The 24,429-nt window shown below is 46.9% G+C and overlaps 1 protein-coding gene across 1 annotated transcript in view; it reads left to right on the top strand.

The window, feature by feature from the left end:
- Positions 1–24,429, top strand: part of chst11 (carbohydrate (chondroitin 4) sulfotransferase 11) — a 266,622-nt gene that overhangs the window by 82,231 nt on the left and 159,962 nt on the right. Inside the window, exon 2 of the mRNA XM_086009447.1 lies at positions 14,860–14,945. Within this exon, the coding sequence (XP_085865573.1) occupies positions 14,860–14,945 (86 nt within the window). The remainder of the gene's footprint in view (positions 1–14,859; positions 14,946–24,429) is intronic.

Here is a 24,429-nt window from a genome sequence, read left to right as displayed (position 1 = left end):
GCACGGTCCCATTAATGGGCTGCGCGGTCCCATTGAAAGTTTCATGTACAATACTCGCAAAATTTTGTATTTGAAAAGGTGGTCCCGGGCTGTGCGGGACCAGCAGAGTGGCGCAGCCACGGAGCTTAGTGCCAGCTGTGGCTCAGTGGGTAGCACTCTCGCCTCGGAGTCAGAAGGTTGTGGGTCCAAGTCCTGCTCCAGACACTAGAGCATGAAAAACTAGGCTGACACTCCCAGTGCAGTGCTGAGGGAGTGCTGCACTGTTGGGAGGTGCCGCCTTTCAGAGGAAACGTTAAACCGAGGTCCCGTCTGCTCTCTCAGGTGGGTGTAAAAGATCCCACGGCACTATTTCGAAGAAGAGCAGGGGAGTTATCCCCGGTGTCCTGGGGCCAATATTTATCCCTCAACCAACATAACAAAAACAGCTGATCTGGTCGTTATCACATTGCTGTTTGTGGGAGCTTGCTGTGCACAAATTGGCTGTTGCGTTTCCCACATTACAACAGTGACGGTGCTTTGGGACATCCGGTGGTCATGAAAGGAGCTATATAAATGCAAGTCTTTCTTAGCGGGAATGTTGCTACAATCCTTCGAGAGCTCTGCCTTCCTCCAGTTCTGGCCTCTTAAGCATCCTTCATTTCCTTCGCTCCTCCATCGGTGGCCGTGCCCTTCAGCTGCCTCGGTCCTAAACTCTGGAATTGCCTCCTTAAACCTCTCCACCTCTCTCTCCTCCTTTAAGATGCTGGTTAAAACCCTACCTCTTCACCTGTCCTAACATCTCCTTATGTGGCTCGGTGTCGAATTATATCTGAAAAGGCTCCAATGCACAGAATCTGCAGTGTTGCCTGAACAGCATCGTTTCAATTGTAGCACAATTGCTGCGATGCCCGAAAATAGGTTTCATGAACTTGGAATATGACAACACAATAAATCTGTTCTGTAAGTCGCTGGAATCAACTGCTGGCTTTTTGCAATCTTGCGAATACTTGTTATTCATGCTGAACAATGGGATTTCCTGCTCCTGCCTGTGTCCATTTTAACAATGTACTGCTCGCGGCTATGACACCCTGCAGACATTTCTTTTCACCTGCTGCTGCTGATGATACTCTGGTTTTATTGCTCGATGTTCTATTTCTAAATTGACTGGACTGCCTCGGGAATTTGTTCCTCTCTCTCTCGCTCCCTCTCCCCCCAACATTCACGATTTGATTAGTCGAGCTCAGCGTTGGTTCCCCGCAGATTATTTGACACCCAGTTTTAAAATACAGGAAACTTTTTTTTATCCGGCACCGACGGGACCGACGTGGTGCCGGTTCATCAAAAATTCCGGATAACCGAGAGCTATAGTAAAAGATACGGAGAGCTGAGAGCTCCATATAAAGCAACAAACCCTGTTGCTTAGCAACAGGTGCAGAACAATGGCCACAAGTTCCAAGCGTCTCTGTAGCTTAGCAACAGCTGCAGCCACACCCAATTGCACAGCAACAGATCGAGGAAGGCAAGTAATATGAAGTCAAACTTACCTGAACCTACTCCTGAATTTTGCCAGTTAACCAAGATTTCCGGTTACTTAGGTGCCGGTAAATCAAAAGTTTCCTGTATGTAGCTTGTGGGAGTGACTTTTAGTGTTGGATTTTCATTGAGGAGGCGGGTAGGAGGCGGGACTACAACTTTTGGGGTTGTAGTCCCGCCTCCATCGAGTTCTAGCCAACCCACGCGATTTAGACTTGATTGACTTTGTTGAGCCCGCCCAGCGGGCTCAGCAGGCCAATTAAGGGCCACCCGGCAACAGGTGACGTCACAGATTGAAATTTCATCTGTCAAGACCTTTTGACAGATGAAATATCAGCGTTCGACAGCTGTTTGAAGTTGACAAACACTGACAATCTGTACTCCAGGTTAATTCCTTCCTCTCAGGATCTCCCCAGAACAGAAAGTAGAGGCTGCAGATTTTGACAGCTGGTGGCCATTCTGCTTTCTGTGCCGGTGAGATGAGGGACTCCCGAGACCTGAAGGAAGGAAGGCTGTAAAGGTAAGTAATGGTTAGTAGAACTGCTTTAAACACTTTACACAGACCAAACACACTTACCTCTGCACTCATGCACCCATCACTCACCTGAACACCGGACATCTCGACCCCTCCAAGCCCTTCATCCCGACGGCCCGCCTCGCTAACTTGGCGTGGTTTGGAGCCGTCGGGAATCCCACACTTCAGGAATAAAAATAGGGATTAGGCTAAAAACTGCCTGTTAACTACCTGTTAACAGGCAGTTAATTGGCACTAATCCCCTTCCCGCCTCGGGGAGGCGGGTCCCAGTGCGGGGTGGGTACCCGCCTCCTTTGAAACTGGCATGGAGGCGGGTTGGGGGCGGGATGGGGTCGGGACCCCCGATTTCGTGATTTTAAACCCCCCACACGCCTCCAATCCCGACTCCACGGCCCAATGAAAATCCAGCCCTTAGTGTTGGATAATCTGGCAACACTCTTCATTGCAGCTAATAATTGCTGGTCAAGGGGTTGCTGTCATAGCTGGAAACTGGAGTGAATGTTGCGGGGCAGACACAGCAGTCATTACAGATGATTTCATGAACAGAATTCCTACTGCATGCAAAACGTGGCAAAGACTACGCGAACATTCCCCCCACCTTCTGCCCCCCCCCTGTCTTTAGTCTTGTATATTGCAGCATAGTTTCTGTCAACTCCGACATTAATGCCTTTAAGCAAACAATTATATCGTAGAATATAATCATAGAATATTGCAATCATAGTCGATTACCTCACAGGGAGATGTGGCCCCGATTTTAACTCCAGGCGGGTTCCCCGCTCAGGCCCGAGTTAAACTTGCAGTCGGGTCTCAATGATGTCACTGGGCTGCAACACGCCTATGTAAAGAAGGACCCCGTTGGCTCCGGGCGCGCCTGTCCGTGCTGCCTGCTCGTGAGAGCGAGTTAAAATTGCAGATGTTGTGATCATGGCGGTTTTACGACTGGTCAGAGCCAGGGCGATTTTAACTGCCCACCCGCCAGGTTTCCGCTGAGCGAGTAGGGTGAAAATCGAGCGACACGTTCCCTAAAGATTTTCAGATGTAGTCACTGTTATAGCATCTTGCAACATTACAGGAAATGAGTGCGACTGATTTTTTTAAAAATTGAATGTTTCCTTTTAACGCTAGGGGTTTGTTTGCAAAGACAATACTTAGGAATCTGGTCCTTAACCTTGCAGAATGAAGCAATCACTCCTCAGCTCTCTCCAGGCTCTCTCTCGCGAATGATGAAGACAATATTTAGCCTATTGAGTCTGTCACTGTAATGCTGGGTTAATGGGGATCAAGTTACAGTCAGAGGGGACGCTAAGCAAATGCAGTCTGCTCAATCCATTACTTTCAAAGTCCGAGAGGCAGCAATGGTGCTACTTGTCTGAATAAGTACTAGCATTCTTATGAAGAATATCCAATTTATGGATACAGTTTCATAGAATCATACAGCTCAGAAAGAGGCCATTTGGCCCATCGTGCCTGTGCCGGCTCTTTGGTAGAGCTATCCAATTAGTCCCACTCCCCCCTGCCCTTTCCCCACAGCCCTGCAAACTTTTATTTTCAAGTCTTTATCCAATTCCCTTTTGAAAGTTACTATTGAATCTGCTTCCACCGCCCTTTCAGGCAGCGCATTCCAGATCACAACAACTCGCTGCGTAAAAAAATTCTACTCATCTCCCCCTCTGGTTCTTTTGCCAATTGCCTTAAATCTGTACCCTCTGGTTACCGAACCTACCCGCCAGTGGAAACAGTTCCTCCTTACTTACTCTATCAACACCCCTCATCACTTTGAACACTGCTATTAAATCTCCCCTTAACCTTCTCTAAGCAGAACAGTCTTTAATATATTTCTCGGTTCTTAATTAACTAACGCTAATCCATTTTATAGAATAGCCAATTGTTTTGCAAACGCAGTTCTGAGCATTGCAAATTGTTTGCTTTCTTTGTGGTCTCAAGCATATCACTCAACAGTGTTATATGTAGCGTGGTTGTGCTAGTGACTGAACAGGAGGCTCACAGTGCCCTCCACCTCCCCTCCCCCACTTCAGAAACCAAATGCAATGAAACTTCTACAGCTCTTCGATTTAGTTAACCAATTTTCCAAGTGGTCTGATAACCATACCCTGAATCTTCTTCTTAAACTATTTGTAATGCTTCCGAGGAAGACCAGCATTATCGTAGGATGGCGCAGGTCATCGAGGAGCCAATCTTGACATATGGGACTCTTTAAAAACAAGTTACAGGATTATGATGTACAGGTAGACTACCCTTTATCCGGACTTCCGAAAACCGAAACCCTCTAAAAACCGAAGGTTTTTTCGTTCAGCGTAAGTCGTGCGTACGACTTACGCTGAACGAAAAAACCTTCAGTTTTTAGAGGGTTCCGGTTGCGGAAGTTCGGATAAAGGGTAAGTCGTGCGCACGACCCCCCGCCGACCCCCCCGCCAGCCCCGACAACCGCCGACCCCGACAACCGCCGAACCCCCCGCGGACCTCGCCAGCCCCGACAACCGCCGACCCCGCCAGCCACCGACCCCGACAACCGCCGACCCCCCCCGCGGACCCCGCCAGCCCCGACAACCGCCGAACCCCCCGTGGACCCCGCCGGCCCCGACAACCGCCGACCCCCCCGCGGACCCCGCCGGCCCCGACAACCGCCGACCCCGCTAGCCCCGACAACCGCCGAACCCCCCGCGGACCCCGCCAGCCCCGACAACCCCCCCCCACGTACCCCGCCGGCCCCGACCCCCGCCGACCCCGACTGACTTACACTGAGCGTCAGCGTAAGTCGTGCGCACGACCCCCCGCCGACCCCCCCCCCGCGGACCCCCGCCGACCCACCTTCCGAAATCCGAAATTCTCCTTTATCCGAAACTCGGCTGGTCCCGAGGTTTTCGGATAAAGGATAGTCTACCTGTATTGACATGTGTTTTTATTTGCACTTCTCGTGATTTAAAAAAAAATATGAACAGTCATGTTCAGACAGGGATTTCGGTGGCAACACCGTCAGGAAAAAGGTTTAAAGGGATTACTGAGTCAGAGAGTTTGAGGGAACAGATTCAACAGAGTTGCAGTCATTAACTCAAGATGCTTTGTGTTTCCGATGGATCTGATAATTCCACTCCCTTGTGCCAAGCCAGTTTCTCTCAGAATGTCAACACCACTGATTGATTTTTAAAAAAAACAACAAATAAGAGATAAAGGAATATGGCAGGTAATTAGAAATAGTTCTTTGATTTTCAGTCTTTTAATGGCTCCACCATTGGCGGCTGTGCCTTCAGCTCCCCTCCACCAAACCTCTCTGCCTCACCGCCCCTCTCTCCTCCTTTCAGACACTCCACACCTACCTCTTTGACCAAGCTTTTGGTCATCTGTTCCAATATCTCCTTACGTGGCTCGGTGTCAAGTTATGTCTGATTACGCCCCCTGTGAAGCGCCTTGGGACGTTTTACTACGTTAAAAGGCGCTATATAAATGCAAGTTGTTGTTTCAAAGTGGATGGTGATGTTAAGATGCTTGCAGGGTGCGGTTAGATTACAAGTTGGGTGTTGGTGCAAAGATCTTTTGGCTTCGTACCAACACTAAACTTGTGTAGTGTAAATCGTGTGTTAAGACTCCCGCCCATCATGCTGAATTCAGGTGGCATTTACACCAGATCAGTACTAGAGGATAAGTGATCTTATTTATAATTCACTTTTCAATCAGTAAGGTTCTAAACACTGAATAGAGGTTTGGTGGGGGGAGCTGAAGGCATGGCCGCCAATGGTGGAGCCATTAAAAGACTGAAAATCAAAGAACTATTTCTAATTACCTGCCATATTCCTTTATCTCTTATTTGTTGTTTGAAAAAAAAAAATCAATCAGTGGTGTTGACATTCTGAGAGAAACTGGCTTGGCACAAGGGAGTGGAATTATCAGATCCATCAGAAACACTGAGATTGCTGAAGCATCTTGAGTCCCAGATTTATTAAGCACTAGCTGGAGAGCCCGGCGTTGCCAGGGCTGTTTTGGGGCAGGCGGTTTAAATCGAGTGCCAGGCTTTGGGGCCCTGTCTGTGTCCCTTTGTGAATCTGGTGCTGGGCAACATTTTAAATCGAGTGCCAGGCTTTAGGGCCCTGTCTGTGTCCCTGTCTAGGGCCCTGTCTGTGTCCCTGTCTGTCTACCTTTTAAAAGCTTGCAAAATGAAAGTGAAAGTACTTATAAAACGTTTTTGGTAAATCTTATGTTATTTTTAAAAGAGATACTAACTTTCAAAGTAGTTTTAGCTGGAAGCTGAAGTCATTTGAGCTGGAAGCTGAACAGAGCTGGTAGTGAAACAATGGCTGCCACATCCCCGAGATGAAAACGAATAGTCCGGCCCACACACACACCGATTGGCCAACCATCAGGGGACCGTACTGTAGGATTGGTCAATCGTGACGGAACAGGATTGGTGGAACCTTGACGTCAGTCAATCAATGCTAGCAGATAATGAGTTTAATTTTGAAGGTTTTTTGCATAAGGCGCGAACAATTTTCGTCCGACCGAAAAGTAAATACGCTTAAAACCGTCTCGGAAGCGTAAGCTTTCTTTGGAGGTAACGCGCGCGTAGGTACGCCCTGTAACTTTCGAGCGCATAGCCCGACAGACGCACAGGCGATGACAGACAGACAGAAGGACAGAAGTACCGATTTATTTATATATATATAAATAAATAAATAATATAATATAATATAGATATAGATATATAGATATAGATATATAGATATAGATAGATAGATAGATAGATAGATAGATAGATAGATAGAAGATAGATAGATACAGTACACGCGTAAACTTACACTTAAAAGGTCGTACTTGCTACCAGAGCTAATGATGGGTGGTTGGGGATTCAAACATGTTACAGCTCTGAGCTCAGTCTCTTAAACGTTTACAAATCCAAACACACAGACGATTTGTATATGTTTCTCTTACTCCTTCCACGTGACAATCCACACAATTCTGCATTACATAACTATTTAAAAGTTAATATACATCTCCTTTTCAGGTGAATTTTAATGAGCTTGTCCCTTAGCAATAACTTTAGTATTAATGAGTTCTTTTTCCATAGACCGGTAGAACTCCCCTACTTTGTTATCTTATCGATAGTTTAACTTTTGTTACATGTAATTGCTATTCCACCAAGTGAAACTTTTAATTATACGTCTTCCGTCTTTGATTCACTCTTATGTCGTGCCAATCTCCTGCTTCTAAAATGGATGAATCATAGAATCATAGAAAGTTACAGCACGGAAGGAGGCCATTTTGGCCCATCATGTCCGCACTGGCCAACAAAGAGCTATCCAGCCTAATCCCACTTCCCAGCTCTTGGTCCGTAGCCCTGCAGGTTACAGCATCCCAAGTGCACATCAAGTACTTTTTAAATGTGGTTACAGTTCCTGCCTCTACCACCCTTTCAGGCAGTGAGTTCCAGACCCCCACAACCCTCTGGGTGAAGAAATTTCCCCTCAAATTCCCTCTAAACCTTCCACCAATTACTTTAAATCTGTGCCCCCTGGTTTTTGGCCCCTCTGCTAAGGGAAATAGGTCCTTTCTATCCACTTTATCTAGGCCCCTCATAATTTTATACACCTCAATAAGGTCTCCCCTCAGCCTCCTCTGTTCCAAGGAAAACAGACCCAGCCTATCCAGTCTTTCCTCATAGCTAAGATTCTCTACTCCCAGCAACATCCTTGTAAATCTCCTCTGTACCCTCTCCAGTGCAATCACATCTTTCCTGTAATGTGGTGACCAGAACTGCACGCAGTACTCTAGCTGAGGCCTAACTAGTGTTTTATACAGTTGAAGCATAACCCCCCTGCTCTTGTATTCTATGCCTCGGCTAATAAAGGCAAGCATTCCGTATGCCTTCTTAACCACCTTATCTACCTGGCCTGCTACCTTCAGGGATCTGTGGACATGCACTCCAAGGTCCCTTTGTTCCTCTACACGACTCAGTGTCCTACCATTTAATGTGTATTTCCTTTCCTTGTTAGCCCTCCCCAAATGCATTACCTCACACTTCTCCGGATTGAATTCCATTTGCTACTGTTCTGCCCACCTGACCAATTTATTGATATCTTCCTGCAGTCTACAGCTTCCTTCTTCAGTATCAACCAAACAGCCGATTTTAGTATCATCTGCAAACTTCTTAATCATACCCCCTATATTCAAGTCTAGACAATTGATATACCTGTATACCACAAAAAGCAAGGGACCCAGTACTGAGCCCTGCGGAACCCCACAGGAAACAGCCTTCCAGTCACAAAAACACCCATCAACCATTACCCTCTGCTTCCTGATGTATCCTCAGGTAGGTTTCTTTTGCAGAACTAATTGTTTTTCCTAGACTTGTTATCAACTGATTAAATGTCAGTATACACTGGCTTGCCTTATAATTAGGTTTACTGAAGTGCCTAAACTAACCATTGCTTTTAGATCAGCCCTGGTTCAACAGCCCAGTGGTACTAGAAATTGACTGAAACGTCCCTGCTTAACAGGCAAAGGCTAAAGGTTAACATTTCTACAATATAAAGAGAAATCAATAGCAGTATAACATTAGCAGGCTTCAGGGCAATCTGATAAAGTCTTACTACAATTATGTAGGGCTTTGGTGAGAACACACCTGGAGTACTGTTTCTTCTTCTTCTTCTTAGGCAGTCCCTCGGAACCGAGGATGACTTGCTTCCACATTAAAAATGAGTTCTCAGGTGACTGATGAGTCCAATGCGGGACCTACAGTCTCTGTCACAGGTGGGGCAGACGGTGGTTGAAGCGGCGGGTGGGTGGGGTGCTTGGGTTGACGTGCGCTCCTTGCGCTGCCTGCGCTTGGCTTCCGCTTGCTCCCGGCGAAGAGACTCGAGGTGTTCGGCGCCTTCCCAGATGCTTCTTCTCCACTTTGTGCGGTCTTGGGCCAGGGAGTCCCAGGTGTCGGTGGGGATGTTACACTTTTTCAAAGAGGCTTTGAGGGTGTCCTTGAAGCATTTCCTTTGCCCACCTGAGGCTCTCTTGCCGTGCCAGAGCTCTGAGTAGAGCGCTTGTTTTGGGAGTCTCTTATCGGGCATGTGGACAGTGTGACCTGTCCACCGGAGCTGATTGAGTGTGGTCAGAGCTTCGATGCTGGGGATGTTGGCCTGAGCAAGAACACTGACGTTGGTGCGCCTATCCTGCCAATGGATTTGCAGAATCTTGCGGAGGCAGCATTGGTGGTACCTCTCCAGTGCTTTGAGGAATCACTGTAATACAGAGAAATGATATTGGGTCAAAAGATCAGGATAATGAAACAGTTTGGGTGGAGATAAGGAATAATAAGGGGAAAAAAACACTAGTGGGCGTAGTCTATAGGCCTCCGAACAGTTGCAACTCGGTTGGACGGAGTATCAATCAGGAAATAGTTGAGGCTTGTAATAAGGGAACATCTATAATTATGGGGGATTTTAACTATCATATTAATTGGACAAATCAAATTGGGCAGGGCTGCCTTGAGGATGAGTTCATTGAGTGTATTAGGGATGGGTTTCTTGAGCAGTATGTAACTGAACCGACCAGGGGGCAAGCAACCTCAGGTCTGGTCCTGTGTAACGAGACAGGATTAATTAAAAATGTCCTAGTAAAGGATCCCCTTGGAATGAGTGACCATAACATGGTTGAATTCCATATTCAATTAGAGGGTGAGAAGGTTGGATCTCAAACAAGCGTGCTAAGCTTGAATAAAGGAGACTATGAAGGTATGAGAGCGGAATTGAGTAGAGTGGATTAGGAAAATAGATTAAAGGGTAAGACGATACATGATCAGTGGTGTACATTTAAGGAATTATTTTACAACTTCCAAAAAAAAAATATTCCACTGAGAAGAAAAGGGTGTAAAAGTAAAGACAGCCATCCGTGGCTAAGTAAAGAAATTAAGGATAGTATTCGACTAAAAACAAGTGCATATAAGGTAGCCAAATCTAGTGGGAGGATAGAGGATTGGGAAAACTTTAAAAGACAGAAAAAAATAACAAAAAGATTGAATAAGAAAGGGAAGATAGATTATGAAAGTAAATTAGCAAAAAATATAAAAACAGATAGTAAGAGTTTTTATAGTTATATAAAAAGAAAAAGGGTGGCTAAAGTAAATGTTGGTCCCTTAGAGGATGAGACCGGGAAATTAATGGTGGGAAATATGGAGATGGCAAAAACACTGAATGAATATTTTGTATCAGTCTTTACAGTAGAGGACACTAAGAATATCCCAACACTGGACAAACAGGGGGCTATAGGGGGGGAGGAGATAAACACGATCAAAATCACTAAGGAAGTGGTACTCGGTAAAATAATGGGACTCAAGGCGGATAAATCACCTGGACCTGATGGCTTACATCCTAGGGTCTTGAGAGAAGTGGCGGTAGGGATTGTGGATGCATTGGTAATAATTTTCCAAAACTCCCTGGACTCAGCAAAGGTCCCGGCAGACTGGAAAACTGCTAATGTAACACCCTTATTTAAAAAGGGCAGTAGACAGAAGGCTGGAAACTATAGACCGGTTAGCCTAACATCTGTGGTAGGTAAAATTTTGGAGTCCATTATTAAGGAGACAGTAAGAGGACATTTGGATAATCATAATTTAATAGGACAAAGTCAGCATGGTTTTATGAAGGGGAAGTCATGTTTGACAAATTTGCTGGAGTTCTTTGAGGAAGTAACATATAGGGTGGATAAAGGGGAACCAGTGGACGTAGTGTATTTAGACTTCCAAAAGGCATTTGACAAGGTGCCACACAAAAGATTATTGCTTAAGATAAAAAATTACGGGATTGGGGGTAATATTCTGGCATGGATAGAGGATTGGCTATCTAACAGAAGGCAGAGAGTTGGGATAAATGGTTCATTCTCAGACTGGCAGTCAGTAACTAGTGGTGTTCCGCAGGGGTCAGTGCTGGGTCCCCAACTCTTTACAATCTATATTAACAATTTGGAGGAGGGGACCGAGTGTAACATATCAAAGTTTGCAGATGATACTAAGATGGGAGGGAAAGTAGTGAGTGAGGAGGATATAAAAAACCTGCAGAGATTTGGCAGATGGAATACAATACTGGAAAATGTGAGGTTATGCACTTTGGCAGGAAAAATCGTAGAGCAAGTTATTATCTTAATGGCAAGAAACTGGAAAGTACTGAAGTACAAAGGGATCTGGGGGTCCTGGTGCATGAAACTCAAAAGGTTAGTATGCAGGTGCAGCAAGTGATTAAGAAGGCCAATGGAATGTTGGCTTTCATTGCTAGGGGGATAGAATATAAAAATAGGCATGTATTGCTTCAGTTGTACAAGGTATTGGTGAGACCGCACCTGGAATACTGCATACAGTTCTGGTGTCCATACTTAAGAAAAGACATACTTGCTCTCGAGTCAGTACAAAGAAGGTTCACTCGTTTAATCCCGGGGATGAGGGGATGGACATATGAGGAGAGGTTGAGTAGATTGGGACTCTACTCATTGGAGTTCAGAAGAATGAGAGGCGATCTTATTGAAACATATAAGATTGTGAAGGGGTTGGATCGGGTGGATGCGGGGAGGATGTTCCCGATGATGGGTGAAACTAGAACTAGGGGGCATAGTCTTAGAATAAGGGGCTGCTCTTTCAAAACTGAGATGAGGAGGAACTACTTCACTCAGAGGGTGGTAGGTCCATGGAATATGCTGCCCCAAAAAGCTGTAGAAGCTACATCATTACATAAATTTAAAACAGAAATAGACAGTTTCCTAGAAGTAAAGGGAATTAAGGGTTACGGGGAGCGGGCAGGAATTTGGACATGAGTCTAGGTTCGGATCGGTTATGGCCCTGTGGGTAGCGGAGTGGGCTCAGGGGCCATGTAGCCTGATCCTGCTCCTATTTCGTGTGTCTAATTCTGTTAGTTTCAGGAGATAGTTCTGTGATAGAGATTGACAGTTAGGATCAGATCAGCCATGATCTTATTGAATGGTGGAGCAGGCTCGAGGGGCTGATTGGCCTACTCCTGCTCCTATTTCTTATGTTCTTATGTTCTTATGTGCCTGCTGTACATGGTCCATGTCTCTGAGGCATACAGCAGGGTGGATATCACTGCTGCCCTGCAGACCATGAGCTTAGTGCCGGGTTTGAGGTCCTGGTCTTCAAACACTCTCTTCCTCAGGCGACCGAAGGCTGCACTGGCACACTGAAGGCGGTGTTGGACTTCGTCGTCGACGTCTGCCCTTGTTGACAGTAGGGTCCCGAGGTATGGAAAGTGGTCCACGTTGTCCAAGGCCTTGTCATGGATTTTAATAATCGGGGGGCAGCACTGTGTGGCGGGGGCAGGTTGGTAGAGGACCTTTGTCTTACGGATGTTTCGTGTAAGGCCCATGCTCTCGTACGCTTCGGTGAAGGTGTTGACGATGGTTTGGAGTTCGACCTCCGAGTGAGCGCAGACGCAAGCATCGTCTGCATACTGTAATTCGACGACAGAGGATGGGACGACCTTGGATCTGGACTGGAGGCGACAGAGGTTGAACAGTTTCCTGTTTGTTCTGTAAATTAGCTCCATTCCAGTGGGGAGCTTACTGAGGGTGAGATGGAGCATTGCAGCATTACAGTTTTGGTCACCTTACCTAAGGAAGGATATACTTGCCATAAAGTGCAACAAAGCTCACCAGAATGATTCCTGGGATGAGGGGATTGTCCTATGAGGAGAGATTGAGTAGACTAGGCCTATATTCCCTAGAGTTGAGAAGAATGAGAGGTGATCCCATTGAAATGTATAAAATTTTTTAAGGGGCTTCACAGATTAGATGCATGTTTCCCCTGGCTGGGGAGTCTAGAACCAGGGATCACAGTCTCAGAATAAGGGGTCGGTCATTTAGGACTGAGATGAAGAGAAATTTCTTCACTCAGAGGGTTGTGAATCTTTGGAATTCCCAACCCCAGAGGGTTGTGGAGGCTCAGTCGTTGAGTATATTCAAGACAGAGATCGATAGATTTTTGAATATTAAGGGAATCAGGAGATTCCCTCAAGCACGGTGGCATAGTGGTTAGCACTGTTGCCTCACAGCGCCAGGGATCCGGGTTCGAATCCGGCCTCGGGCGACTGTCTGTGTGGAGTTTGCACATTCTCCCCGTGTTTGTGTGGGTTTCCTCCGGGTGCTCCGGTTTCCTCCCACAGTCCAAAGATGTGCGGGTTAGGTTGATTGGCTATGATAAATTGACCCTTAGTGTTAGGGGGATTAAATACGTGGGGTTACGGGGATAGGGTGGGATATGTGTTGGTGTAGGGGTTACAGGGATCGGGTGGGATATGTGTCGGTGCAGGCTCGATGGGCCGAAATGGCCTCTATCTGCACTGTGGGGTTTCTGTGAATTCTGTGAATATAGGGATAGTGCGGGAAAGTGGAGTTGAGGTCGAAGATCAGCCATGATCTTATTGAATCGTGGAGCAGGCTCGAGGGGCCGAATGGCCGACTCCTGCTCCTATTTCTTATGTTCTTGCTGGTGCAAAGCAAATCTGCTTCACACCAACAGGCACATGTAGTATCAATGCACCCTAAATAACCACAGCCTCGTCCCTCCCTATCTCTGTAACCTCCTCCAGCCTTACAACCCACGGCGCTCCTCCAATTCTGCCCTCTTGAGCATCCCTGATTTTAATCACTCCACCATTGGCGGCCGTGCCTTCAGCTGCCTGGGCCCTAAGCTCTGGAATTCCCTCCCTAAACCTCTGTACCTCTCTTTCTTCTTTTAAGCCGTTACTTAAAATCTACCTCTGCGACCAAACATCTGCCCTAATATCTCCTTATGTAGCTCGGTGTCAAATGTTGTCTGATTACGCTTCTGTGAAGCGCCTTGGGACGTTTTACTATGTTAAAGGCGCTATATAAATGCAAGTTGTTGTTGTTACCCTCTCAACTTAGCCCAAAGAAAATCTACATTATCCGCATGGCTGGAAGAGTTCTGGGACGATGCTGATGTCCTAAACACATACCTGATGGCTGACCCCACAATAGGTCTCCTAGGCTACAACCCAGAGTGGAAATAACGGTCGGCGTTGAACCATTTCAGAACATCGCATGGCAGATGGGGGTCACTCGCTACGCCTATGAGTGACGACATACAATGTGACTGCAGGCAGCGGTCTCAAACTATGGACCGCTTAGTAAATCCGTGTCCGCCTCGATCATTTGCTGGCGGCAACTCAGATTAAAACTGAGCAACCTCTGAAAGTACCCATTGGCTCACCAATCTGCACTTGGGTATTTGAACGCTACTACAAATCTCTTGCCATACTACAAATACATTTATACATTTCAGTGATTGTAAAGAAAAAGGAAGACTTGTGTTTCTACAGCGCCTCTCATGGCCTCAGGACATCCCAAAGCTTTACAGCCAATGAAGTACTTTTAAAGTGTAGTCACTGTGGTAATGTAGCAAACACGGGAGCCAACTTGCGCACAGCAAGCTCCCGTGATGATAACCAGATAATCTGTTTTAGTGATGTTGATTGAGGGATGAACATTGGCCAAGACGCTGGGGAGAATTCCCCTGCTCTTCTTCAAAAAAGTGCCATGGGATCTTTTACGTCCACCTGAGAGAGCAGACGGGGGCCTCGGTTTAACGCCTCATCCGAAAGACGGCACCTCCGACAGTGCAGCACTCCCTCAGTTAATGCACTGGAGCGTCAGCCTAGAATTTGTGCTCAAGTCTCTGGAGTGGGGCTTGAAACCACCAGCTTCTGACTCCGAGGCGAGAGTGCTGCCAATAATTAATTACAGAGGGACTGCTTGTTTTAAACTCCCATCTGTTCCCTTTTGTGTTGCAGTGATGCGCCGGACGCCATTTGGGGTGGACATCTGCTGCAGGAAAGGATCGAGGAGCCCGCTACAGGAACTCTACAACCCAACCCAGGTGAGCAGCCCGTGGCCCACGCGCGCACACCCACCAGTGGGGCCGATTCACTCTAAAAATTGCACACTCGAACGGCAATCCGCCAATTTAGGAAACCCCCAATTCGAAAGGTGGCAATGTGCCAGAACACACAAAAAAAATACCAGACTCAGACTGCTTTGTTCTGGCTACTGGGATCATACAAAGAATCCTGGAAGCGGGGGGGTGGGGGTTTTGGTTGAAAGTGTTTGTACTGCAATGAAACTACATGGAGGGGGTTCCGCAAATTGAGGAAAGCACTTAGTTCCTGATTACCGCAACGTGCTGTGCTCTAGTTGGGTTTTATGCTGCGCTTTGTAAAATCTGAAATGCGCGATGGTCAAAGTGAAAGTAACCTGATCTTTCATAGCCTACCGGAGTGCGGGATTATTTTGTTCTTTCAAAGCGGAAGCTCATCTGCAGTGCCCTGGTTAGAGCCCACAGAGAATCCTCCACCACCTTCGCAAATGAAATGGGAACGACAGGTTCGGCGATAGGATTTAAAAGACGCCTGTTATACACAGCGCCTGTTGCAACTGAATATCAGGCGCGGCGAATAATGGGCGGTATCGGATCGGCCATATTGCGCCACCGCCCGAGACCAATTTCTAGGCTTTCGACTTTTTCCCTCACTCTTCAGCTCAAATGATTTTTCACAGAATCACAGAATCTACAGTGCAGATAGAGGCCATTTTCGGCCCATCGAGCCTGCACCGACACATATCCCACCCTATCCCCATAACCCCGCGTATTTAATCCCCTAACACTAAGGGTCAATTTATCATAGCCAAATCAACCTAACCCGCACATCTTTGGACTGTGGGAGGAAACCGGAGCACCCGGAGAAAACCCAGGCAGACACAGGGAGAATGTGCAAACTCTACACAGACAGTCGCCCGAGGCCAGATATGAACCCGGGTCCCTGGCGCTGTGAGGCAACAGTGCTAACCACTATGCCACCGTGCCACTATGCCGCCGTCACCCGGTCCAGATGCGATGCATCCTAGATTGCTGAGGGAAGCGAGGGTGGAGATAGCAGAAGCTCCGACCACAATCTTTCAATCTCCCTCAGATATATGGGAGTGGTGCCAGAGGACTGGAGGATTGCAAATGTTACACCCTGTTTAAAAAAAGGGGAGAGGGATAAACCTGGTAACTACAGGCCAATCAGTCTAATGTCAGTGGTGGGTGAACGACTAGAGACCATTGTCAAGGACAAAATTAATTCTCACTTGGAGAAGCATGGATTAATAAGGGGCAGCCAGTATGGATTTGTTAAAGGTAAATTTAGTTTTTGCGGCGTAACTTGCTGATGCGGCACAGTGAGGGCAACGGGGCATCAGGGACCTCAGTGAGCAACTGGACCAGCAGTCACTCTCCTTACCACTGAGATTTCAGGACTGAGAAAGAAACAGAGGAACGATGGAGAAGGAGATAGGGCGAATCAGAGTCAAGTCAGGTGCAGAAACAGAGGGAAGGAAAGCAGCAAATGTTGCAAATACTCAGCAGGTCAGGCAACATCCAAATAACGTGAGGCCCGAGGCCAGCCCAGTATTGGGCCTCGGGCCTCCTGGTTTGGGGCCCGTGCTCCGTGCACATCACTGATTATGCGCCCAAAAAACCAACCAGGACCACTTTCTCGCAAGTCATGCCTGCTCTCTCACTATTGAGCATTGCCGCCTCTGGACACGTGCAAAGCTTTAGGCTAGGAGCGATGCGATAGGTTTTAGCTCAATGAATGCAATTGAGCTTTCTTTCAACATGACCCGATGTAGTTTCGATAATATGGATGATACAATGGCGGCAAAATGCATGTTATTGTGACATTCCTCCAAACGGCTCCCCCATGACACATTGTGTAGATACACTGCATGAAGTGGCACTGGGCCCATGCAAACTAAGAGGATGTATGGTTCAGTGTCTAGTTTGTGTTGGCATAGCAGTGGGATGCTACAATTGGTCTCGGCACCCCCAAGAAGGGCAGGAATATTGGCAGGTTCCCCGCTCCTGATCACTATCCACTGGTCCCTGCTAGAAAGTCCATATGTGGATATTGGATAAGAACAGGCTAGAGACCAAAGTTCCCCCTAAGCTGCTCTTTATTTCAAATTAAAATTTCTGCGCCTGCGCGGTATTTCCGGTGGAACAGCCAGTGAGCGGCCTGCAGATTACCGCGCGGGACGTACAGGCGCGCAGCTTAGAGGGAACATTGCTGGAGTCTCTCACAGTCTAGGCTCAGACTTGAAGTGGACAAGGCACCAGAGAGGATTGGTCACCTGTGAAACATAAGAACATAAGAAATAGGAGCAGGAGTCGGCCATTCGGCCCCTCGAGCCTGCTCCGCCATTCAATAAGATCATGGCTGATCTGATCTTGGCCTCAACTCAACTTCCCTGCCCGCTCCCCATAACCCTAGACTCCCTTATCGTTCAAAAATCTGTCTATCTCCGCCTTGAATATATTCAGTGACCCAGCCTCCACGGCTCTCCGGGGAAGAGAATTCCAAAGATTCACGACCCTCTGAGAGAAGAAATTCCTCCTCATCTCAGTTTTAAATGGGCGAGCTCTTATTCTGAAACTATGCCCCCCTAGTTCTAGGTTCCCCCACGAGGGGAAACATCCTCTCTGCATCTACCCTGTCAAGTCCCCTCAGAATCTTATATGTTTCAATAAGATCACCTCTCATTCTTCTTAACTCCAATGAATATAGGCCCAACCTGCTCAACCTTTCGTCATAAGACAACCCCCTCATCTCTGGAATCAACCTCGTGAACCTTCTCTGAACTGCCTCCAATGCAAGTATATCCCTCCTTAAATAAGGAGACCAAAACTGTACGCAGTACTCCAGGTGTGGTCTCACCAACACCCTGCACAGTTGTAGCAAGACTTCCCTACTTTTATACTCCATCCCCCTTGCAATAAAGGCCAACATTCCATTTGCCTTCCTAATTACTTGCTGCACCTGCATGCTAACTTTTTGCGTTTCATGTACGAGGACACCCCAGATCCCTCTGTACCTCAGCATTCTGTAGTCTCTCTCCATTTAAATAATAATTTGCTTTTTTTTATTCTTCCTGCCAAAGTGGATAACCTCACATTTTCCCACATCATACGATGGAACTATCTGCAACATGAGCCTTCAGAAAGGCAGGGGAGGGAAGTGAAAAACAATACCTTCAAATTCATCGCTGAGACCTTAAGCATGCGCGGCACCTTAGAGGGAACAGCTTCTGAGCGGCCTGCACAGTACCGTCCCGGTTGATGCACGGTCTCGCACGCGAGCAGCTTAGAGGGGACCTTGCTTAGGAACTTGTTTTTTTGTTGTTTAATAATGTAACCTCGAGGCTAGTTTGATTTGCTACTAAAAAGGAGGATACACTTTCACTTATATAGCAGTATATCACAGCGCACAGGATATCCTGAAGCACTTTGCATACAATGGATTACAGGAAACTTTCTGGTATCTGGCACCGACGGGACCGAGCTGGTGCCGTACCATCAAAACTGCCGTAGAAACCAGCGCTAATGTTAAAACATACGGAGCTTTTAAGCTCCGTGTGAATTAACAAACCCTGTTGCTTAGCAACAGCTTCAAAACAGTCGGCCGCAGCTTGCAAGCGTCTCTGTAGCTAAGTAACAGCTTTAGCTAGACCTTGCAGAGCCTGACTGGTGAAAAAAAAGCAACGAAAAGAAAAAAAACTTACTGAACCGACTCCTGAATTTTGCCGGTGGATCGAGCCTTCCGGACAGTTAACCTCTGGATAAACCAAAGTTTCCTGTAATGTCACAAACAGCAGTGTAGTGAATGAACGAACAAACGAGCGAGCGACCAATACATTTATTTTTGGTGGTGTTGGCTGAGGGGAGAATGTTGACCAAGACGTCAGGGAACCCCCTCATCTTTTTAAATGGTGCCGAGGAATCATTAACATCCGCGTCATCGGGGAGACAGGCCCTCGATTCCATCCTCTGATCAGAAAGACAACACAACAACAACTTGTATTTATATAGCGCCTTTAACATAATAAAACGTCCCAAGGCGCTTCACAGGAGCGTTATCAAAAAAGATTTTACACCGAGCCACATAAGGAGATATTAGGACAAGTAAAGAGGTAGGTTTTAAGGAGCGTTTTAAAGGAGGAAAGGGAGGTAGCGAGGCGGAGAGGTTTAGGCAGGGAATTCCAGAGCTTAGGGCCCAGGCAACAGAAGGCACGGCCACCAAAGGTTGAGCGATTATAATCAGGGATGCCCAAGGGGGCAGAATTAGAGGAGCGCAGATATCTCCGGGGGGTTGTGGGGCTGGAGGAGATTACAGAGATAGGGAGGAGCGAGGCCATGGAGGGATTTGAAAACAAGGATGAGAAGTTTAAAAATTGAGGTGTTGCTTAACCAGGAGCCAATGTAGGTCAGCGAGCACAGGGGGTGATGGGTGAACGGGACTTGGTGCGAGTTAGGACATGGGCAGCCGAGTTTTGGATCACCTCAAGTTTACGTAGGATAGCACGTGGGAGGCCAGCCAGGATTGCGTTGGAATAGTCAAGTCTAGAGGTAATAAAGGCATGGATGAGGATTTCAGCAACAGATGAGCTGAGGCAAGGGCGGAGACGGGTGATGTTACGGAGGTGGAAATGGGCGGTCCTAGTTGTGGCGTGGTTATGTGGTCGGAAGCTCATTTCTCCAACAGTGCACCACTCCCTTAGTCCTGAAGTGTCTGCCTTGGAGCGAGGCTTCAGCCCACAAGCTTCCGCTTAGAGGCAATGTTGATGGCCAAGCTGGCTGAATACTAGTAAAATAACTTTGCTAATGCTATATATCTTCTGAAAGTAAAATGAGGTAGTTGCGCTTTTTTTTGGTTGCTTTGTGCACTTTCTGTGGGTGAAAAATGTAGAACTTATTATTTCCTCAAACACGCCCACCACATCCTGCTGCATTTATCAGCAGCCAATTATCTCAGTAATGTCTTGAGAATCTCACTGGAAAAGATCAATGCAATGCACTTCCTTCCTTTCTGATAACTGTACTCAGGTTTTAGTGATCAACATAATTAATGTGTGAAGCACTACGAGAGAATGATAAAGATTGCTGTTAAGTGTATTAACAGGGCCGCGTGACCAGCCACCTTCACCAGTGCAGTTTGGAGCATTTTCTGCACAATTGGCAGATCTCCCATGGCATTGCTCTCGATGTAGTAGGGAAAGCGTGACAGGGAATGTGCTACAGGAAGTAAGTGTGACACTTGACAGGAATTGCAGGCTGCATGCAAGATCTTTAGTGCATTGTACATGTTGGGGTGTCTTTTCACATTGGTGTTTCGGTACGAGTGCTTAACAGGCATGTACTAAATTCCTGACCGTGCTGCATTTATACATAGAAACATAGAAGATAGGAGCAGGAGTAGGCCATTCGGCCCTTCGAGCCTGCTCCGCCATTCAATGAGATCATGGCTGATCATCCAAACTCAGTACCCTGTCCCTGCCTTCTCCCCATATTCCTTGATCCCTTTAGCCTTAAGACATATATCTAACTTCTTCTTGAATATATTTAATGAATTGGCCTCAACTGCCTTCTGTGGTAGAGAATTCCACAGGTTCACCACTCTCTGGGTGAAGAAATTCCTCCTCATCTCTGTCCTAAATGGCTTACCCCTTATCTTTAGACTGTGACCCCTGGTTCTGGACTCCCCCGCCAGGGCCTTTAACATTGTAAAAACGTCCCAAGGCGCTTCACAGGAGCGTTAATGAACAAAATTTGCCAATGAGCCACGTAAGGAGATATTAGGGCAGGTGACCAAAAGCTTGGTCAAAGAGGTAGGTTGTAAGGAGCGTCTTAAAGGAGGAAAGAGAGATAGAGAGGCTTTGGGAGGGAATTCCAGAGCTTGGAGCCTAGGCAGCTGAAGTATGACCGCTAATAGCGGAGTGATTAAAATCGGGGATGTGCAAGAGGCCAGAATTTGAAGAGTGCAGAGAGCTCAGAGGGTTGCAGGGCTGGAGGAGATTACAGAGATAGGGAGTTTCTAAGCATTCTTAAGTCCAGATTTATAATATATGAATTCACCCAGAAACCATTGTAAGGTTCAGGCCTTCTCCAAACACATTGGTCTTGAGCATAGAGATAGTTTACCTGAAGCTCCTGTGAACAGAAACCTATGCCCAAGAAAGAAAGACTTGCATTTATGTAGCGTCTTTCACGACCACCGGACGTCACAAAGCGCTTTACAGCCAATGAAGTGCAATCACTGTTGTAATGTAGGAAACGCAGCAGCCAGTTTGCGCACAGCAAGCTCCCACAAGCATGTGATAATGACCAGATAGTGATGTTGATTGAGGGATAAATATTGGCCCTATATGTGTTGTGAGTGGAATAGCATGTAACAGGGTTAACAATTACCCGCTAATTGTGATATCAGCAACTGGAAGTCACAAGGCTTCTTCGGCAGCCCCTCCCAAACCCACGACCTCTTCCACCTAGAAGGACAAGGGCAGCAGGTGCATGGGAACACCACCACCTCCAAGTTCTCCTCCAAGTCACACACACCATTCTGACTTAGAAGTATATCGCCGATCTTTCATCGTCGCTGGGTCAAAATCCCGGAACTCCCTCCCTAACAGCACTGTGGGAGCACCTTCACCACACGGACTGCAGCGGTTCAAGAAGGCGGCTCACCACCACCTTCTCGAGGGCAATTAGGGATGGGCAATAAATGCTGGCCTTGCCAGCGACTCCCACATCCCAGGAATGAATTTTAAAAAACATGGGATTCCCTGCACATGCTGCTGTCTCCTTGGAACGGCAGAAGATATCACATCAGCAGGCCAACAAGTATAAGCTAAAGCTAACAGGTTTATTTGCAGGTAGAATGATAAACAGAAGCAATTACACACAGCAGATACATTTTGCAATCTAAATCTGCAGCTGAATCACTTGCCCCCATCACAATTTCTTACCTGGCAGAAAGCAATCATCTGAAAGCTTACGTCAGATATTGGTTTAAAATAATCTGCTCAATCATCAGTACAACATTTAGAAAACAGTAAAGATAGGCTCAGTCATCAGAGGTTGAAATACCCCTGCATAAAATGCATCTCTTACACGACTGGATTGTCAGCAGGACTTCTGGATGAAACAGTTTTCTGTGGACCTTTGCGATACAGCGTTGTATTGAAGTGAATGGAAACGATAATCGGGAGTGATGTATAATGGGCGACCATTCCGATATTGCCCGTTTTACACTATCGCTCAAAGACAAAATGACCTCCTTTGTGCTTGTTTCCAAACAAGACACAACGGGGGTACTTTTGACTTTGTGCGATCGTGTAAAACGGGTGATAACGAATCGGCAGCCCGTTGTACATCTCTCTCCCATTGACTTCAGTGGAAACAAGAATCGGGAGAGACGTAGGGAGTTTCCAGAATTTTGACCCAGCGATGATAAAGGAACAGCGATATATTTCCAAGTCAGGATGGTGTGCGTGACATGGAGGGGAACCTGGGCGAGTTGCTGCAGTGCATCTTGTAGATGGTACGCACTGCAGCCACGGTGCGCTGGTGGTGGAGGTATGTGACAGCACATAGCAGTGGCCAAACATAGAAACATAGAGAAATAGGAGCAGGAGTCGGCCATTCGGCCCTTCAAGCCTGCTCCCCCATTCAATATGATCATGGCTGATCCTCCATCTTAATACCATCTTCCCGCTCTCTCCCCATACCTCTTGATGCCTTTTGCGTCAAGAAATCTATCTATCTCCTTCTTAAATATATTCAGTGACTTGGCCTCCACAGCCTTCTGTGGTAGAGAATTCCACAGGTTCACCACCCTCCTGAGTGAAGAAATTTCTCCTCATCTCAGTCCTAAATGTCCTACCCCATATCCTGAGATTGTGACCCCTCGTTCTAGTACCCCAGCCATTGAATTAATTTGGTATCACGACTTTTAATCTGAACATGCATCAAGTATTTCAGACTTCTATGAAATCCCAAGTAAGTTTGTAAGCACTATGTTACAACGCACAGCATTTGGACTGGGCACTCCAGACTGTTGGGAGTAAGTTGCACTATATCGTACTAAACTCTTACCAGTGACTCAAAATTTCCCACTTCTCATACTGAGTCAAGCACCCTAGAAGGGTTATGCATGGTTGCAGTTTGGTTTTGTCTGACAGCGCTTTTAAAGACTTGCTTTGTTACTTTGCAGTTGCTTTTGCATTGATCTTAATGCTGCGCTAGTGCCACGGTTCCTGACAAGTGGGGCCCACGCGGTTGGTAGCAAGACCCCACAGTAAACTCAGTGGATTTGCTAAGGCTCGACAGCCAGGAAAACCTGTGTCTTTTCTCTGTGTGTCCCCTTAGCGATTTGGCAAGTTCGCGTTGGTGTTACCGCCAGCTGCCCAGGACCCCGCGTGTTGGGAGCCGGCAGCGGGAGCAGAGCACGACTGCATTAGAAAAAGCAGCCAAAGGATATCTTTGTGCCATTATTACCAGTGTTAGCTCTGTGCGGTGGACGGTCTCTGAGCTTTAAGAAGCATCGGACTGACTACCCAATAATAGTTTGAATTAAACGTTTAGTCCATTCAAGCACCATAGAGGCGGAGTGAGTCAGTCATGTTTCTACCTCCAGTAAACAAATAACTGCAAGTTGATATCATCATTGCTGTGTTCTTCAATGGTACCAATAGGCGTTAACAACTATAATATCGCTCTTTGTTCCTCACTGCCCTGGATGGCTCTGATGCTGAGCTTCGTCATTCTGGCATTCAAGCCTCCCATGGCTGTCTCACCAGGATGATTTACTTTTCCAGGATCTGGTTTCTTTTCACCGCTGTCCTTGTCTTCATGCTCTGGTCTGGAAGCTGAGAAGGAATGACTAACACTGGCTGGAATTTCCAGCTACGTGCATCACCCGCTTCTCCGATCTGGAGAACCGTCAACTTTCCAAGTAGGCCAAAGTGACTGACAGGCCTTTCCCAGCGATACCCCGTTCACAATAGAGCTCTCCTCCATCAATGCCTTGGCTGATGATTGATGATGAAGAATGATGTCCTAAATGTCCTACCCCGTATCCTGAGACTGTGACCCCTCGTTCTAGACCCCCCCAGCCAGGGAAACCATCCTCCCTGCATCCAGTCTGTCTAGCCCTGTCAGAATTTTATATCTCCTTAAAGTGGCTCGGTGTCAATTTTTGTTTGATAACGCTCCTGTGAAGCGCCTTGGGATGTTTTTACTATGTTAAAGGCGCTATATAAATGCAAGTTGTTGTTGGTGCTTTCTGCATCCCTCTGGTTTTATACAAGGTGACGTAAGAAAACTACTAGGCACTTGGTCTGAGTACTAAACAAGGCTTTAATCAACTGTTTTACAACATGGAGATCTAGTTGTGTCCTTCACTAGTTCCTGTTAATGAATGTCCTGAGCAAGCTGGGTCCATGCTCGAGTATTTATACTCTCCCTGGACAGCGCCACCAGCAGGCTG

The sequence above is a fragment of the Somniosus microcephalus genome, chromosome 16, assembly GCF_052327205.1.
Source record: "Somniosus microcephalus isolate GS21.2 chromosome 16, FLI_Smic_1.0, whole genome shotgun sequence".
In the NCBI taxonomy this organism is placed as follows: domain Eukaryota; kingdom Metazoa; phylum Chordata; class Chondrichthyes; order Squaliformes; family Somniosidae; genus Somniosus; species Somniosus microcephalus.
This window is presented reverse-complemented; position numbering and strand designations above follow the sequence as displayed.